Source organism: Aptenodytes forsteri, unplaced genomic scaffold (assembly GCF_000699145.1).
Source record: "Aptenodytes forsteri isolate BGI_AS27 unplaced genomic scaffold, ASM69914v1 Scaffold194, whole genome shotgun sequence".
Lineage (NCBI taxonomy): Eukaryota > Metazoa > Chordata > Aves > Sphenisciformes > Spheniscidae > Aptenodytes > Aptenodytes forsteri.
The window spans coordinates 1,041,162-1,060,022 of NW_008795243.1; the positions used below are offsets into that span (position 1 = coordinate 1,041,162).

At 37.6% G+C, this 18,861-nt stretch overlaps 1 protein-coding gene across 1 annotated transcript in view; it reads left to right on the plus strand.

Moving 5' to 3' along the window:
- Window positions 1–18,861, plus strand: part of ABCA13 (ATP binding cassette subfamily A member 13) — a 207,588-nt gene that overhangs the window by 95,999 nt on the left and 92,728 nt on the right. Inside the window, exons 35-41 of the mRNA XM_019471904.1 lie at window positions 334–350; window positions 1,912–2,074; window positions 2,902–3,120; window positions 5,419–5,615; window positions 6,419–6,576; window positions 6,987–7,217; window positions 13,613–13,703. Coding sequence (XP_019327449.1) covers window positions 334–350; window positions 1,912–2,074; window positions 2,902–3,120; window positions 5,419–5,615; window positions 6,419–6,576; window positions 6,987–7,217; window positions 13,613–13,703 — 1,076 coding nt within the window. The remainder of the gene's footprint in view (window positions 1–333; window positions 351–1,911; window positions 2,075–2,901; window positions 3,121–5,418; window positions 5,616–6,418; window positions 6,577–6,986; window positions 7,218–13,612; window positions 13,704–18,861) is intronic.

An 18,861-nucleotide genomic window follows, 5' to 3' on the forward strand; every position in this document is an offset into this window, starting at 1 on the left:
TCCTCTGCCTGAAAAGTTACTAGTGTGGTCTCTGGTTCAAGCCACCCAAGTGATTGCCTACAACTTTGTGGATCTGTTCATCTCACTTCTCCTCTGCTTAAACTGATGCACATCATGTGCTCGCTAGCAAATTGCTTGTGTGTGAACTCTAACACTGCCATGCATGCAAAGGAACTTGCTCTCTTTCATAAGAATTGGGCGTCATTGTACTGATAATGGGATAAATGCATTCATGGGTAATTTGCTTGGAACAGCAAAGTGACTTGCTCCTGGGCTATTTCTGCATTTGTTCCATATAGCCCAGGTAAGGGCTGGTTCAGTGGGGGTGGAAAGCACTTTGGAAATCAGAGGTGTGTCAGGGAAGGGCTGGAGTGTAGGTCCTACGAGCTGGAACTACGACTAGAGTAGGGCTGGCAGAGACCTGGGTGCTGAGCACCCACTTGGAACTCCTCTTAGGAGAAGTCCTAGGGTGATCAAACACCCACTTGGAAATCCTCTTAGGAGAAGTCCTAGGGTGATCAATTTACTGCTTGCAAGTAATTTGGAGCTCGTCCTCTGAATCTTACCTGAGATACATTGTCTGAGGCTCACTCTGTACTTTAAGTTTTTTTGTTAAGTTCCAGGATGTACTTGCAAATTTAGGAAGCAGTGTAAAGGGCATGAATAATGTTTGTTGGTAGTTTTAGTCTCCAGATCAAAAGACAGAGAAGCTAACTGGTTCATGGGTAGAAGGACCTCAGAAATGTCACAACTACTGGTGCCTTGTTGGAAGGTAACCTCAAGCTTCTGGCAAAAGTTCTTTCTAAACTTAACATTGATTATGAAAGGAGCAAAAAGCTGCTTCATTCACTGCCTAAACAAACCAATCCTTGAAATCATTATATAATTTTTTATTTATAATTTGATTTATATAATTTTATATAAAATGATTACATAAAATAAAAATATAAACTCTAAATATTATATAAGAATATATACTTTATATATTTTGATATATAAAATATATATTAAAAAGGATAATTTTCTCTTCTCATAATTCTCATCCATAACAGTTTCTATTTCTTTGGACTAGCATTCCAATTTGGCTTGCCTTTGTTTAAAAAGAAAAAAAAAAAAAACCCAAACACTGCCAGATTTCTCAGTTGTAATGAGTCAATAAAATATCACATGTTAATAATATATTTATGGGGCTGATAATTGACTGTGCTCATGTCTGGAAAGTAGTGCCAACCTTTCCTCCTGACATAGAAAGGAAGTCAACTTTATCTGCGTCATATGGTCATCTCAGTTTGCTGAGCCGATTAACTCAGTTAGAAAAATGCTGGTTATCTACTTGCATTGAGGACCTTTGAATTATGTTTAGACTAGACTGCTGCTCTGAATCGTTTCGCCAAGAGATCTGCTTTGCTTTATTGACTGAGGGAATTAAGAGGATTAACTCACTATGCCTGTTAATGCTATGTTAATGTTATGTGCCTGAAACTGGATGGCATATATGGAGTAGTTCACACAGTTAGAATTTTCTCATACTTATGGGCATAAAACAATGATTCAAGCAACGTTATTGTAAGTGTTTTTTCTACTAGAAATAAAATATAACAACTATTTTATGACTCTATCGAGACGTATGTGGACATGCACGCAACTTAGCATAATTGTTTTAGGTTGCTTTTTAAAACTGGAAATAGACCAAATTCTTAGCACATATTAACTGGCATAGTATCTTTGTTTTCACTGGAGCTTATGCCAAGTTTGGAGCATCTGCACATCTGTTCCAGGCTTTGGTAAATGGCAACAGGGATTAAGTTAATTTGTTATTCCCTATATGCACACACACATATGTTTAGATTCAGCAACCCTCTTGATCTGCTGCTCTTCCCCATACAGACCCAGCACCTCCAGGTTGGAAAGGCCCTTGCATCGAAGGAGCCACCATTGGTGTCGTGCTGCTGTCTCTCACCAAAGAGCACGTGGATGGCCAGAAGGCTGCTGTTAAAGATCTCAGCCTCACTTTCCATAGAGGTCAGATAACAGCGCTCCTGGGACCTAATGGAGCTGGCAAGACAACAGTTATGTAAGTCTGCCATGTAACGCTGTTACACTCCCCTCTGATCTCTGCTATGCTTTCTCACTTCAAAATGTTTGTGAACTCTTTCTTATGTCTTTTTTTTTTCCAAATAAATATTTAATAGCACATGGAGAGTGAAGGCTATATATCTATGACAAAAGCAATGTAATGAATAGAGAACTGGGTCCTCTGTGCCACTGAAACCATGATGTAATAGTTCAGGAGCAGCTTAAGTAGGAGCTGGGCATGTCTAGTTGTGGAGTTGAACACATCTCAGGGAAGTGTTCTTTTCTGGCAGCCCATGTGTACTCCTATCACAAGGAGAGTGTGGAGTTTTGTGGGGTTTTGTGCTGTGTTCCCAGAGGTTGCAAGGGACTTCTTTCTTGGCAGTTGACCAGAAATGAAAATGACAAAATGAAAATGACATTTAAAAATGCCTCAGTTAAGAAGTCTGTGTATTTCTACCTTTACGTTAACTATGATCAGCTTTAATAACACCAGTGATGCAGGATGGGACCCAATTAGGATTACTCCTCAGCTAGAATGCACACGTGAAAAAGGAAACAATGGCCTGTTGTATTTGGTTGAGAAAAAAATGGATTTTGATCTGGAAGTAAGGAAATGAAGGATTGTTGAGATCTTGGTTTTAAAAAAAAAAAAAAAGACAAACAACCCCCCCAAAACATTTGCGGTGTTTCTATAACTATCCTCAACTGAATTGGTGTTGCTCTAAGGATGCTAGCATGTGCCTCAGGAAATCCAAGTGTGAGCTATGTAATACAGTCATTACACATGATCTTGCTGATTTTTTTTTTTTTCTTTTCTTGTATCAGATCACTGTTGACTGGCCTGTATCCACCCAGCTCTGGTACCATTATTATTAATGGAAAGGACATACGTTCTGATCTGGCTGCCATCAGGACAGAGCTGGGTGTTTGCCCACAGTATGACGTCCTGTTCAACATACTGACGGTGCGAGAACATCTACTGCTTTATGGATCAGTGAAGGCACCTGGCTGGACAAAGGAACGGTTGAATCAGCAAGTCAGTGGGTAAGTTTTCCTTTCATTTGTTGAAATCTGTCAAGTAAATTAGTAGTGTCTATTGCAAGCCACTGAAACAAGAAAGTGCTAAAGCAAAATTGCAAGTAGAAACAAATGGAAACTGCAGGTTTTCCATGAGTTTTTATCACACTTCATGTTCTGAAATTGTGCCTTGAAAATAGATTTCCTAGTTTCTAACCTTTACTTGAATGTATTTGTAGTTAAACTGTCAATGTTTAAAAACCTGGTATTACAGAACCACCAAATAATCATGTTTTGACTGGAGTGGAGATGGTTAGCCTGGTAGCAGCTGTAGTGGTTCCTGCCTCATGCTGTCTGCCTTACCTCCCTCCTTGCTGGAGAGGCAGATAGAAAGTAAACTGCTATGTGTTTGCCCTGAGTTTTCAGACAAGTCAACACTGACTTTATGTATTTATTATCCTGTATTCCCTCGCCTGCAGTAGAGGGAAGACTGGAAAACCATAAAAGGCAGGTAAAGGCAGTGCTTGTTACAGTCTTTTTAAGTAGGCCATCATCTTTTTCCTTTGTCAAATTCAGACTTTAAATGTGTTTAATAAGTGAAGAGGTTTCAAAACAAACAATCCAATAGGAAAAAAAAGTCAGAGCTCTGACAAAACCTCAGAGGATTAGCCACTTGTCAGGTTGAGAATGTTTGCTAGTGTTTTTAGGCTGCTATTTCTTTGATATAGGATTAGATCTTCATTTCTGCATCATGTATATTAAACTACTAGTAAACCATCCAAGGTGAGATCTTATTCACTAATAGCAAACTGCATTTTCTGAACTTTAGGAATAAAATGTATGCTTTCCTACTAGTGTGGCAGGGGAAAAAGTTTCTGTTTACCTTCTGATTCATGCTAGACTGTGTGGAGGGCTGGGCACTTCCACGCTTCAATGGAAATAAATGCCAAGTTGATGGACTTCTCTTTAAGTGCACAGATAGGCATATGCAGACACATTTGTGGCAAAGTGGCTTTCCTTTTTAGTAGCTATCATAAAAGCCTGTTAATTTAAAATTTTGATGTGAAAAATCTCTCGTGTGGGACACTGCATACTCTCTAGAAACAAGAGAAACAACTCTCTAGAACAACAAGGACAAACCAAACAGTCTTTGGTTAAAATTTATGCAAAATAATATCCTGTAGTTTATTGTACTTAGACTGCTGAATTGTAATTTCAGCAGCAGTCTGTCATACTAATGGCACAAGAATACTCGGAACTCTGCAGGCCTCGCTACTAAGAAAAAATTAATTTTTTTTAAAGGCAATGAATGCTTTAAAATACTTCAGAGAAATTAGAAAAGCAACAAAACAATGAAACAAAATTTGCTTTTTATTAAGCAAAAAAAGATGGCTTCTAAAGAGATTAAGAATAATTTTTCTGGATATATATCTATACAACAATTATAGAAACCTGTTTTCTTAAAAATGAAAAATTCTCTCAGGGTAAATGGCATGGTTTATAGACTGCATATTCACTCAAATGATTCAGGAGGTTAGCTTAGGACTGTTGAGCCTTTTATGTCTTGCTTGCCCTGCTGATAGCAACTGAAAGCTTTTAGGTCAATGACTGGATGTTCAATGTGATGAAAAATAAATTGATGGTCTTTCAGTGCTGCCTTTATTGAGCATGTTTCCACACACTGCTCAGATTCAAGATCATCAGAGGGCACGGGCTGAATAGGCAATATCTGTAAGGTATTTCCCAGTCCTTAACACAGGAATCAGATTAGGTTGGATTAGGTAGTATTATTCTACCTAGGGATCGCCAATCTGTTTACTTCACAGAAACATTTCTTCAAAAAAAACAAAGAAAAAAAAAAAAAGCAGCAGTGTTACCTTATTTACTTCAAATGACTCTGCATTTCCTAAAAACTCAGACATTTTTTAAGGTTCTTTAGGCAGTTGCAAAAACTGAAGCACTGTTTGAATTATGAAACTAATGATCTTTATCATGGTTTAAGAGGCTATAATCTAGAGTTTGCTGAAATCATTGGACAAACTGGTATTTATTTTATTGGACTTAATTTCAAAATTGACTGTTCTTATCCTGCACAATACTTATCCAGAATTTATATTTTAGGTGGTGATGAGTGTTTATACTTTGTAGGTAAAGAGATCATTTGTCTTCTATTCGTTTTTGTCACCAAATTGTATAATCAGTCAGAGGTAGTGTTTCTTCCACTTTCCATTTACAGTGAAATTTCACTAATTCTGCTCTGAGTGGATGTGATGTGACTGCAAAAACTTTTTCAAAATTGGTCCCATTTCTGTACTCCTATTTCAGAGCTCTGGAAGATGTGGATTTATCCCAACATCAGTACAAACCTGTTGGAGCCCTTTCTGGGGGAATGAAAAGGAGGCTGTCAATTGCCATCTCCTTTATTGGAAACTCAAAGACAGTTGTTCTAGATGAGCCCACCAGTGGAGTAGATCCATGTTCTCGCCGTAGCATCTGGGATGTTCTTCTGAAGTACAAATCCGGTACAAAGCTTATAGACATAATTTTCTGCTTATTTTCCTTTCTGGAATTCTGTTTCAATAAATTTAAACAGGGTAGTCAGGATATTAGTATTGCTATTCAGTAACTAAATACATTAATTTCAGAGATAACATTTAATCAAACTTGGGAAACTTTAAAACAGCCAAGTGAGATTACAAGAATTACCTGCTGTCTCACAGAAAGGTGCCTAGTCTCACAGAAAGGTGCCTAATCTAACAGAATATTGATTTTAGTTCTGAGTCCTGTCCTGAAGTTTCTCTTCTCTTACCTTTTTCTTTTTTGTTATATTCTCAAAATTATTTTCTGGTTTTCATTTCCCATTTTGCACGTATCTGTATATAGTTGCATATATACTTCTAATGAAAATAGACTCATCAGTCAGTCTGCTACATTAATTTTTTAAGTGCCATAAAGTTAAAAACTGATTGTGGGAAGCAAACTCTTCAGCTAGTGAGTACTCAACTAGCTGTAATAACTCACAGTGAAAGATCCATTGAAACAGACACTGTTGTCATGTGGTTTTAAGGAATCTCTTAAGCTCTTAAGACAGCTTGAAGTTGTAATGGCTTAATACTGCTTACTATGTATAGTACAAGGCAAAGCAAGTTTAGACCTGAATCTACTCAGACTGTAAATCTGAATGCAGGTTTTGTTTGTGTCTTGCAGTTATGTTTTGAAGGGACCTGAAACATGTTCCCTTAAGGTTAAAGGGAACCTTGTGAAAGCAAGATGTGTTTCTCTAGAAACCAGGTTTTGTAGACATGCACCAATCTTTCTGATGCAGGTTGCACACTGATCTTTACCACTCACCATCTTGATGAGGCAGAGGTGCTCAGTGATCACATTGCCATCCTGCAGCGTGGCCAGCTGAGGTGCTGTGGTTCTCCCTCTTATCTGAGAGAAACGTATGGCCAGGGACACAGTCTAACACTCGTAAAAAAGGTATACTAAAAATGTACTGCACAGAACTTAACAGTGCCTGCCAAGTAATATCTGTGTATATTCTGAGGGAGCCATATGTCCCTGCCAGAAAGTAATATGTGATATAAATTATGAGAGAGCCAGCAAAACATGTTTTTATCAGCTTTATTGGTTATTTTGAGTGGGTGGTATTATTATTACCACTATTATTATTTAGAAGAACACAATGACATCTTTGAAAATTATGAATTTCAATATTTAGCGGAAAAGGGCTTTGTCTCACTGTTCTTTGTTCCTGGGAAGTAGTCTCTGCGTCCCAGGTTTGATGCAGTTTCATCAGTGGAAATTTTCCTGTATGAATTCTACTATCCAGTCTCATATTTCTTGTAGCATTTAATTTTTTGTTCATGATTATCTTTCTTTACTCATAGCCGTCAGTGTTTGAAATGCAGGATCCGAAGCATATTGTTCAGGTCACATCTTTGGTACAGACCCACATCCCAGAAGCCTTCTTGAAAGAGAACAGTGGGACTGAGCTGACCTACGTGATTCCAAAAAGGGCAGATAAGACCTCTTTTAAAGGTCTTTTTCAGGCTTTAGATCAAAGCCTTCATCATCTACATGTGACTGGCTATGGCATTTCTGACACCACCTTGGAAGAGGTACTTTTAGTTTTTCTGTGTAATGGCATTTTCTTGGTTAGAGAATCCTGTATTATCTTCCAGCTACTCTTATTGTATCTTTCATATTTCACAACAGTTTCTTGTGAGAAACATGTTTTCTAAAAAAAAAAAAAACCTTAGGCAAAATGTATACTTTACAGTTTTGCTGTACTGTTAATTTCAGCACCCACTCTACTATGACTTATTTCTTATTTCAAGAATCCGATGTGAACACTGAGGAACTGTGTAACTCTTAAATGTTTGTTTCTGCATTTACTTAAGGAAAATTTAATGTGTCATTGATTTAATGAGAACCACTGTTGTGGTCCTGGATCTCTAGCATTGGAATGAGCTTTGAACTTGCAAGGCTGGAGGTTCAGTTCAGGTAGCTCTTGGGATGGAAAAAAATTGCTGAGAATACTCTCTGACTTACAAAGTTCTAAAGCTTAGGACTTAGCAAAACTGTGTGGGGAAATCTCTAAAGAGTATTTTGTGTGTATACATAGAGAGAGAGAGAGAGACACTTACATATATACACATATATATACATACACACACTAATTTATACACACACACACATATACATATGTGTGTGTATATATACCAAACGGACCAGAGAAAGAGACTCTGTTATGCTTCTTCATCACTTCTGAATTTAGCTCTGTGCAAATAGCCATATCAGTGAGAAGTTATTTTCCTTGGACTGTTTTTATCCCTACTATAACTTTTAAATATCAAGATTCCCTAAACCACCACTGTTCAAGTTCTGTATTATAGATCCTCTTGAAAATATATTTTTTTTCACTTCTTCAAGTGATGATAGGAAACTAATGTCAGTATTTTTTTGATGCACAAAACACATCTATTTTTATTTGATGGCACAATTTATTCAGTATCACATTGTGAAACTGATTTCTCCAGTGATTACTGATAGTGTTAAAGACAGACAAGGTTGGACTGTTTTGTAACAGAAAATGTAATATATGTTAGAAAAAAAAACCATAAAAATAATGAAATGCAGATTCCCGTGGAGTGATATTTTTTTATATACAGCAATAAATACTTAGTATAGAAAAGGGGTGTATCCCTTCTCCCTCTGTTCCCTGGAAATGTATGAGATGATATGATGTAGTACTGTGGTCAGCTGGAACACAAGATCCCCCAGGGAAGATGCTCATGTTTCCTGGGTTTATGAACATGATACACTTTAAGGCCTGTCAGACATCACTTATGCATTGTATGTTCACTGCGTGATCTATACATATGGGAATTAATGGGGTCAGATATTTGAAACTGCATCAGCAGTTCTGGGTTTGTTTTGCAAGTTTAGAATTGTTCATCTTACATAACCTGTGGAAAAAATATAAATAGAACCCCAGTAATGCAAGTAAACCTAAAATGACAATTGTTCATGAAATTTATTGAACCAATACGCCACCACGTGGAGCTGCTGTATCCTGAAGTGGTCCACCGGGAGACATCTTTAGGACTTATATTGATTTGCTACATAGGTTTTTAGGACCCTGCACAAGCATAAAGGATCTGGTTTTGCACATTTGTTTTTAAACTGTAGTCCACCAGAATGATCTACCAGCAAGTATGTGGTTCCCTTTGAAATTAAGCTCTATACAACTAAGTTATTTATAAAGAAAAAGAAAAAAAAGAAGCATCTCTTCAGTGTTTCTCTTATAAATGACCACAGTACATAAAGCTAGTGTGGCACGCACTTGTTATGGCGGGGGGTAGGGAGGAAAAAAATAAATCATACAAGTTTAATAAACATTATTACATAATGCTATAAAGTAAATTACATTCCTGCTATACAATCCTATGAGGCAAGTCAAAAGCTTATTGAAAAAGCTTATTGAAAAATTGTTATTTTCTTTCAAATTGTATAGGGTGATTAACATGCTATAAGAAAGAATACTGTTCACTGCCAAACTCTATAGATTCTGAGGTAATGTATATATTGAGAACCTTTTTTGATTACGTCCCTGTGGGATATCATAGGACTTTCCAGAACTGGCATCTGTAAAGTAACTGTGAAGTTGTCATGGAAGCGTCCTCAGCGTGTTTAATCTGTTATTCAGTTGAGAGCTTGCTTTTGGTTGTTTTCTGCAGGGGAGGTTAAAAAAAAGCTTTAAAGGTGGTATTAGATATTGATGTATCATTCTTCAGCTTGAAGACTTAATGCATTAATTTGGGGTGATTTCTGTCATCTCTGCAGCTCATCATTAGTCGTTACAACCTCAATTCTCCATTTTCTTATCAAAAGCCTCTTTGCATTGGCAACTAAATGGATAGCACATAATAGCACTATTTAGTCTATTCAAACAATTCAACCTGGAAACAAAGAACTCTGACTTTAAAGGAAGAAATGTGTTATAATTTTTATTTTAGTCTTTCTTTTTGTTCTCCCATACACTCACCATTATTCTTTTTCAGTCTGAGTGACACTTGCACTCTCCAAAAACCTTACTCTTCAAGGGAAACCAGGCTTCTATTCGTACTTCAAAGCAATCTTGAAGTTCTAACAAAATCAGTTCCTGACACTTTGAAATCTCACTAATATTATATTTGCTTCATTTTAGGTTTTAAATATCTTTCCCAACCATTTGTATTTGTGTACTTTATAATTCTTGTAATCCAAAGAGTGTTAGCAGAACCAAAAGGAGGATAGAAAGGTGGTTAATTAAATTAAGTGTATACTGAGAGCTCTCTGGATGATGATGTTTCGCTTTCTGGCAACTGGAGGTTTCAAAGCTTACTGCTTTCTTGCTTTGCTTTGAGGAGGGAACAAAACCATTGAAACATCTTTGCAAAATAAGATGTGTTGAAATATCTGTTAATGGAGTACTATTTTAAATTCTCTTCCTTGAAATGACCAGAGAGTTTCCCCCAAAGTTTTCCAGGGAAAGCCATATATCTCCTTGAAATATTTTAGCCTTAAAACACTATGTAGCTTCTAATGAGGTTCAGTTTTGTTGAGAGTGCTCTAACAACATCTAATAATGGCACAATCATACTAATGTCTTTCACTGTACTATTGCCATCTGGCCAGACCTTTTTCCTAGAGGAAAAAAAGCACTTCCTGTGGTGGTTTGAAAGAAGCAGCCAGGGCAGTGGCTACTGCTTGGAAGTAGGACAGTCCTTCTCAACAGCCAGCACGACCACCTGCTCTCTCCATTCCCAAGAGCGGCCGAGGTGGTCCTTCAGTGCCTGGCGTGGAGCAAGCTCGCAGGGGCAAGTGCTGGAAGTGAGCCATGCTACTCCTTACCTATTTTATGCACTTTCCTCGAAAGCATACAGAGTTTCTTCCTGTGGCTTTGAGTTGTGCCAAGTGTCTGTGTCCCTCTGTGTGTGTGTATCTAAGTCTGACGGTCAGAAGTGTTCCTGTTAAGCGGATAACCATTGACCTGCTTGCGAAAGTTCCTCAGTCAACAGTCATCCACAGTGAATGGCTTTAAGACTGCTTCTGCATCGTTCTGCTTAGTGAAACACGCCTGTAGATACAGAAGGCTATACTGAACATGGACTTCCTGGAAGATAATATAAAAACAATGTGAATAGAAGATGTAGTAAGAGGAAAATTGGCTCCTACATAGGGAAGTTATTTAAGGTAAAATATAGATTACATGTGTAGGTTTAAAACTTAGAAACTTCCCAGGGATACTTGCCCTGGTACTGCTCAGTTACTGAAGAAAATTCAGTGATGCTAAATTATGCAGAATGTAAACGTTTTCTGCACTTTTTCTTTTCAGGTGAAGATGTGTTTCAGGAATGATAACTAAGGTGTGACAGGGTCCCCACGCTCTGCAGTGAAGTGTCAAGGATACTGTGCCACTGTATCAGTGAACCAGGCTTGTTTTTATGATGCTGTCCCAAAGAAGGAATCAGGAAGTAGCTGCCTAGTACAGCTTAGAGGGGGTGCAGGAAATATCTATTTCCTCAGGTTCCCCTACAGCCAGCCATCTGGACAAGTCCTTGGTCAGATATGGACTTGCTAGCCAAAGCAGAAATTAAGCAGGAATTGCTAAGGCATGTAGGGAAAGGGATGCTCTGCTGAGGTCTAGAAAACACCTTCTCTTGTTGAATTTATCCAGTCTTTTAGGTATGGCAAGAACACATTGTCTCTCTGTCACAGTGCCTAATCCTGACTTTTCCAGATCTGTGTCTTTTGGAGGGTACTTTGCTAATAACATTGTTAGGCTAATAGTACTTCTGTTCACAACATCCTGTGCGACATTAGATAAATTGTCATTTCTTCTGTACAATATGGTCCCTAATGATTCCCATTCTTAATGGGATGTTTGAGAGCTGCCTGGATACTATGGGGAGGACTGGGCAATGCAGGTGGCCTTCTGCCTTTATAGCTGTATGAGAATAGCTATGTCAGTGAAGTTACAGTAGACGCAGTATGTATTAGAAAAGCATTTGGTGGTTTTGTTTCTTTTTAAGGTATAGTTACATCCTTTCTTCAAGTGACATAACACGATTAAAGAACAAAACGTCTGTCTGCAACCCCAGCACGAATTTTGACACTGAACTGAGTACATGCAGGCAACATTTTGTAGTGTAGCCTTTGTCCTAGCCTGAGAGGAGCAGTTCCTTTGTGGTTTTAGTTGGTTCAGTTTAGTTTGGTTTGCTTGACAGAATTGGTGTGCAGAGGAGCCATCAGCAAGCAGGTCCAAGGCAACAAATTAGAATGTGGCTTTGGTTAGTCAGGATCTCCCTCCGGGGTCTAATATAGAAATTTCAGGAAGTATTAATTTTTCTGGCCTTGCAGTTGTTAACGGCCAAAAGTGTTCCCTGAAAGTTGGCAGGTAACAAATGCAATCAATAACCACTGTTAAACAGCAATTATATTGACTAAGCAAAATACAGTTTATGTAACAGTCAGGCCTTAGCAAGTCAAGAAATATCTTTCCACAACTATGAAGTACTTCAAATTGACTCGTTTTTATTGTCTATCATATGAGCTCCTTGGAAATGAGGAATTTTTTGTTATAGCTGATATCAGGTTCTTTTGTGGGAAGAAATAAATGGTTTCTTAATGATTTCTGAAAGTCGCAGTGTGGCTATAATCTAAGTCTTGCAGCTCAACCCAAACAGAAAAGAGAAAGCAAGAGAAGGCTTTCATCAAAAGAAAACAAAACTTGGTTGTACTTTTGCTGTTCAATTAGAGATGCTCATGGTAGCTGTATTTTCTGTTAATTTTTCTTTTATTTCTTTTTATCTGAAGTTCCTAGATCACTGTTTAAAATGCAGTTAGGGTTAAGGTAAGAAAATGTTAATTTTATTTTTCATTTGAGCTTACAAGAGGTGGGGTGAATGTTAATAACTGACTCACTATGAAAGCTGTTCCAAGCTTCTGCAAGGCTGAGGGACTGATAAATGAAATACATCTCTATGAAATTCAGATTACTTTATGGACAGAACTGTGAAACAGGATTAAGCAAGAAGTAGGTCGAACACAAATCTATTTGGCGAAGTGTATATACCATTTAAATAGATCTCATGATTATAAAGTTGGTGAACTCTGCTGGTTTTTTTTAAATGTTATCTTTAACTCCCTTCTGATGTGTATCCCCCTGCTTAGGAAGATTCAACCCTTACAATTTTACTCTAGTGCAGATTTTTAGATTGTTACTTTTATACAAAAATCATTTCAGTTTTTCCCACAGTGATTTTAGGTAACAGAATCCTATCATCTTCTCCCAATTTGGGGTATGCATGCTAATGGTTTTGCTACAAAACATGCGGTTACCCAGTCCTCTCCATAGTATTAGTTAGACAGTACTTTGTTAATGTTGACTGTGCCTGATGATTGCATTGTGCTTTAAATGTCTTTCAATAGCATTATTGCTTGCATAAATCTATGGACACTTCCCAGAGCTCTGTGGATTCTAGGTTCTGTTGGATTTTGTACATTAGATTTAGTCGTACTGGTGCAACTAGAACTCTTTGGTAGCAGATCCAGTTGTGCCCACAGATTTCTAGCTAGAGTATAAGAAGAGACTTGAAGCTGTCAATATGCCCTTGGTAAAAACTGCAGTAACTGAGTTCCAACATATGCCACAGCTTAGGAGCATAAAATGTCAATGAAGGGCAGCCAGTCTATTGAAAAATCTTTGCAGATAGTAATGTGCATGGGCCCACAATGGTTTGCATAGGTGCTTTTGCATCTATTGGCATTTATTCCTTTCCCCTTACCCCCAGGATTCTTTCACTGGAGAGCTTGACTAATTTTATAGTCATTCCAGCAGGGTGGCTACAGCAGCCACTACTAATATCTGACAATCTGGATGATTTGGGAGATATATATATATATATATAAACCCCCCCCAGCTTTTAGAAAATGGATTCTAAATTATTTTTTTCTGATTTCATGAAAGGTATTTCTGAAGCTACTGCAGGACTCAGAGAAGATGCCCTATGTTCCACAGGCAGCACACCTGGACCGTACAAATGGTGCTGAATCAGCTTGTAAGTACAAAATTAGGTACCTTCTGAAGCAGCCAGATTTCTAAAGATCACAAAGGCAAAGATAAACATGCACAAAGTTCCCAAAGTTGAGGAATGCACAAGCAAATGGAGAATACTGCCTGCTACCGTCTGGTAATTCTTTTTTTGTGCGTGTGACGTGATCCGCCTTGGGTAGTAGGTTTTTATATGTCCCACCCTTCTACTATGTCTACACATGCACACAAGCATTCTCTCACTGCATCAGCATTAACATACTGCTTCCTACCAGTCCCTGGCAACTAATTACCCTCATTGACTCATACTGACAATGGATAAATATTGGTGGGATATACCACAGATATAAAATCTGTAAGCTATTAGAAAGGTGTATTCACCTCCATACATGTGCAAGTAATAAATAAAAGCTGTTGCCCCCCATAGTAGAAGATCATTTGTCCTCTCAAATGGCATGTTATTTCAGCTTCCCTTACATGTTTGTTTGTTTTAAAACAAGTTTCTTCATGTTTTCTATTGTCCTGCCCTGCAAGCCTGGGAGGAGGTCCTTGTTAACATTTCTGAAACTTTAGGAAGCTTGTTCTCCTTAAAAGCTCTTCTTAGAAGTCACTAATGTGATATCTTTCAAAATGCAAGGCTCAAGTTCTCTAATGACAATGCCCACCAAGCTCATCAATATTTTCTCATTGTTCCTGGGATTCTCATGTTTCTAAACATACCGTGTTTCTTTCTATTTGATCATTTATATCTAGATTATAATCTTCTTCGGTTAGATGTCAAACATTTTATTCTATATGCAGTCCTTTTTGTTTTGTTCCTATAGAACACAGGCACAGAGAGGTCCTGGTCTGAGACTGAGGACCTTCATTGTTACAGTAATGGAAATAATAATTTTGAACCAAGCTTGTGTTTTTTGTTAAGATAAATTCAATTGGATCTGCCAGTAATGAGTAATCAGTGCCAAGAATTGTGGCCAAAGAGGAGACCTTTTCTCACAAAGTGCAAACTTGACTGGATGACTTTCCAGATGGTCTTTTTGCTGGACTACTTCAGTCCCTGTTGAATAAGTGAAGATGTAACTATATAGCAAAAACCCCCTCACTAAACAAATAAAATATTCACTCCTGTGAGTGGTGAGAACAAGACTTCCATTCAAAATACAGCTTTGAATATCCCTTTATTTTATAACAATCAATCAGTTGTGTATTTCTTCAAGGCTCAGCTAGGATATTCGAACAAATTTCAAATCAAAACAGTCTGTCTTCTCCACATTGCATTTTCATTAAAGAGTAAGATTTACAGTTCCTAAAGTAATGAAAACAGAGTATACTGTACCTAACAACTTGATATCTTTTACCATCCACATTTCAAAACACATAACAGTATTTGTTCAAGTTATTACATTAATAAAGAATCTAGTAATCAGAGACTCTGTATTTTTCAGTCTGATAAATTATAGCAAGAAAATGCAAGGATAATGCCAGTTCTGTACTGGAAAATTGTCATTCATTGCAGATGACTGTCATTCATCATTAAGGACAGTTGTGAAGTGTAGGCATAAGGGATCTGGGAAATGGTCATGAAAGGTATCCATCATTGTCAAAGCTAACCAGAATACTCCATGGGCAATAGCTTGACCTGTATAATTTTGTCTTTGAAAGCAGATTCAAAGGCAGTCAAACTTTCTGTTGTCAAAGTAGTCAAATGAATTTTCAAAACCCCCTAGAGTAAACAGTTGGGTTATTGAGAAGATCACAGAATGCTGCTATTTGGTTTGTAAAAGAATTTGGATTAGAGAGCTGCTTTGACAAAGCACGGATCTGAGCACAAGCAGGGGTATTGGCTATCCTTTACTGGTACTGAGCCCTTGAGGCATCAGGATTGTGTAGAAATCAAAATGTTGTCTCTTGTCTCCCAGACCAGGAGGTGTAGTGGAGTCGTGTGCATGTCCCGTCTTAAATGAGACTGCAAAAATCAGCACATGATTTAGGCTGATGACCAATGCCGAAAACAGGCAAGAGACATCACTTCAGCAAAACATGACAGTATTTCACTGAAGTCAGAGCTTTCATAATTTCTAGTTATGTTTTACAGTGTCTTATTGTACTGGGTCTGGCTGGAATGGAGTTAATTTTCTTTATAGCAGTCCTTATGGTGCTGTGTTTTGGATTTGTGATGAAAACAGTGTTGATAACACACCAGTGTTTTGGCTATTGCTGAGCAGTGCTTGCAGTGTCAAGACTTTCTCTTTTTCTCTTTCTGCCCCCCGTCCCTGCGGTGAGTAGTCTGAGGGTGAGCAGGAAACTGGGAGGGGACATGACCTGGACAGCTGAGCCAAATTGGCCAGAGAGTTATTCAATGCCATAGAGTGTCATGCTCAGCAATAAAAACTGAGGGGAGGGGTTTTTTTGGGAGGTAGCCATTGCTACCAGACTGGGTGAGCATCAGTCTGCTTGTGGGAGGTGGTGGGTGATTGCCTTTGCATCGCTTGTTTTTTTGGTTTTTGTTTTTTCTTCTTTCTTTTTCCTTCACTTCTTAAACTGTCTTTATGTTGATCCACAAATTTTCTCGCTTTCTCTCTTCCTATTCTCTCCCCCATCCTGCTGGAGGAGGGGGAGCGTGAGTGAGCAGCTGTGTGGTGCTTAGCTGCTGGACAGGGTCAACGCACCACAGTAACATAAAATAAACCCAGAATTATTTGACCCTTTCTAAATGCAAATATTAGAGGTAAGTAGCAGTCCATTAATCAAATTAATTGTAACAATTTTAATATTGGTAACTGTGTAATTTCTAGTGGTTTAAGTTTCCTTTGTGGAAGGTTTACTCATAATTTTTACTTTTATTCCAATGAAAAAAACTTGGAATAAAACTCACCTTTTGGTGAGAACAGTTAACATTTTCTTTTTAAGTCAGGGAATGCCTATGTGTGCAGGCATAATACATGCATAATACATGCATATATTATAATACAGATGTGCATAATTAATTTCTACACAGCTCAGGCACATGATTGATGGTTATTGTTTTATAGATGTATACAGAGCATGCAGAAAAAAGGTTAGACTGAGCTTGCAATGACTATATGACAAGATCATTTGAGCCAAATAGCCTTGAGAAAATGGAGAAACCAACTCTATGGTTTCCAATAAAATTATCATAAACTACAGCAGGCAGTATATGTACAAAAATAGTCAGAAGAGCTAAGAGCAAGTCTAAGGGGTGACTAGCTAACCATGGATAAATAACAAAATATTCTGAGCATATGCAAAAACAGGCAATAGGTTAGAGAGTGGGCTCATTGGATCATTAAGGGACAAATACTGCAGAATTAAGATATTCAGATATCTTGCTGAAGAGCCAAATGAATTAATTTTGTAACATTCTATGTCTTAGAAATGTTTGGGAGATATCAACTTCGGATCTAATCTCTTCTGGCAGTAAAATACAGTTGGAACCTGAGATACAGTAAAGCTAAACTGTAGAAAATTCAAAATGGATAAAATTATGTTTTTCACGCAGTGATACATAACATTTGAAATTCATTGCCATAAAATGTTATGGAGACTAAGATTGTGGTAATATGTTTAAAAAAGCCAAAGAGTGGTTATTAGTGTATATATAATATCAATAGCTATAGTAACAGAAGTGCTATTAAAGCTTATATGTCTTTGAACTTCTTGGATAAGTTAGCCACTGAAAATGTTGGAGTGGAAGCAGGTTGATGCATAACTAATTTTTATGGTTGCTTAAACCTTTCTCTGAAGCAGCTGGTGTTAGCCATTTTGAAGGATATTGGGCAAAATGTTACATTGCTCCTATTAGGATTTAAGAGATCCACAATATACAGTACTTATAAAGCATATCTGACAGCTAATTTAATTAAGAAATTGTAGCTGACAAAAAAAAAAGCAGTCATCAATAGAGAACCATCAAACTGAAGAGCTTTCAGTGAATTTTCACTGGGTTTCAACTCTGCCTTTTGATTATTTTCATCAGTGATACTGAAGTAAATATAATCTTGCTTATGAAAAAAAACCAAAAAAACAACTGCTGCAAGGGATTGGTAGAATGGCAATGAGTCAGACCAGTCCTAAAGAGTGAGTTAGATCACTTGAAAAGCTGAATTACTCTGAATAAAATGTGTTTTAATTAAGCCAAATGCTGGGCAAATCTATGTAATGGGGAAATCTATAGCCTGGAAAACAGACTTTGAAAGTTACCTACTAATCCTAGTGAAAAAGCATTTTAAGACAGTATGGCTAAGACGATTTATGTTTTAATTTAATGTACAAAAGGACATGAAGAGATCATTTTGACTATCAGTACAAAATTGATGAGACATGCTACAATGCCACGTACAACTTTTGTGTCCATGTTTTTAAGTTTGAATGTCTTTAAGGAAAAGTTGAGAATTTGGAAAGGGAACAGAGAAGCGTTAATATTGGAGGTTGGAGGTGAAGTCCTTAAAAAGGCACCATCAGGGCTCACTTAATGTAGTGTATCAAAATGAAGATAGAGAAGTGGTTTGCTTAAAAAGCCTAGGGTTTTTTTTTCTGTAGAGAATACTGCCTGTTAAGGTTTAGTTCGAACTTTTATAGGGGCAGAAGTGCTGAATGGAATAAAGGAAGAAATAAGAGAAACAAATACCTGGAAGCTAAAGGCAGGCACATCTCCTAGAGGTTAATTAACAGTTGGAGTTAGTCTATCCAGGGAAGTATGTTCCCTCTCCTGGTGCATTTGACACAAGTCTGGAGCCTTTGCAGAAAATATGCTACAGTAAAAGGTGTTATTGATTTCTGCACATGGGTAACAGTGGAATTTGATGTCTGTTGATAGGTGACCAAGTGGCTTCTTCTATTCTTAGAGAGGAGCTTTTAATCCACTATGACAAATTGAGTTCCTGTAATTACAAAATAAGGATTGACAGAGTATTTGTTATATGTTTGAAGTTATATCGCAATGTCAGTTTTTAAGTGGAACTCCCTTCTTTCATTTCCCTGTAAAATTAGAATCATAGAATCATAGAATAGCTTGGGTTGGAAGGGACCTCTAAAGGCCATCTAGTCCAACCCCCCTGCAATGAGCAAGGACATCTTCAATTAGATCAGGTTGCTCAGAGCCCCGTCCAACCTGACCTTGAAGGTTTCCAGGGATGGGGCATCCA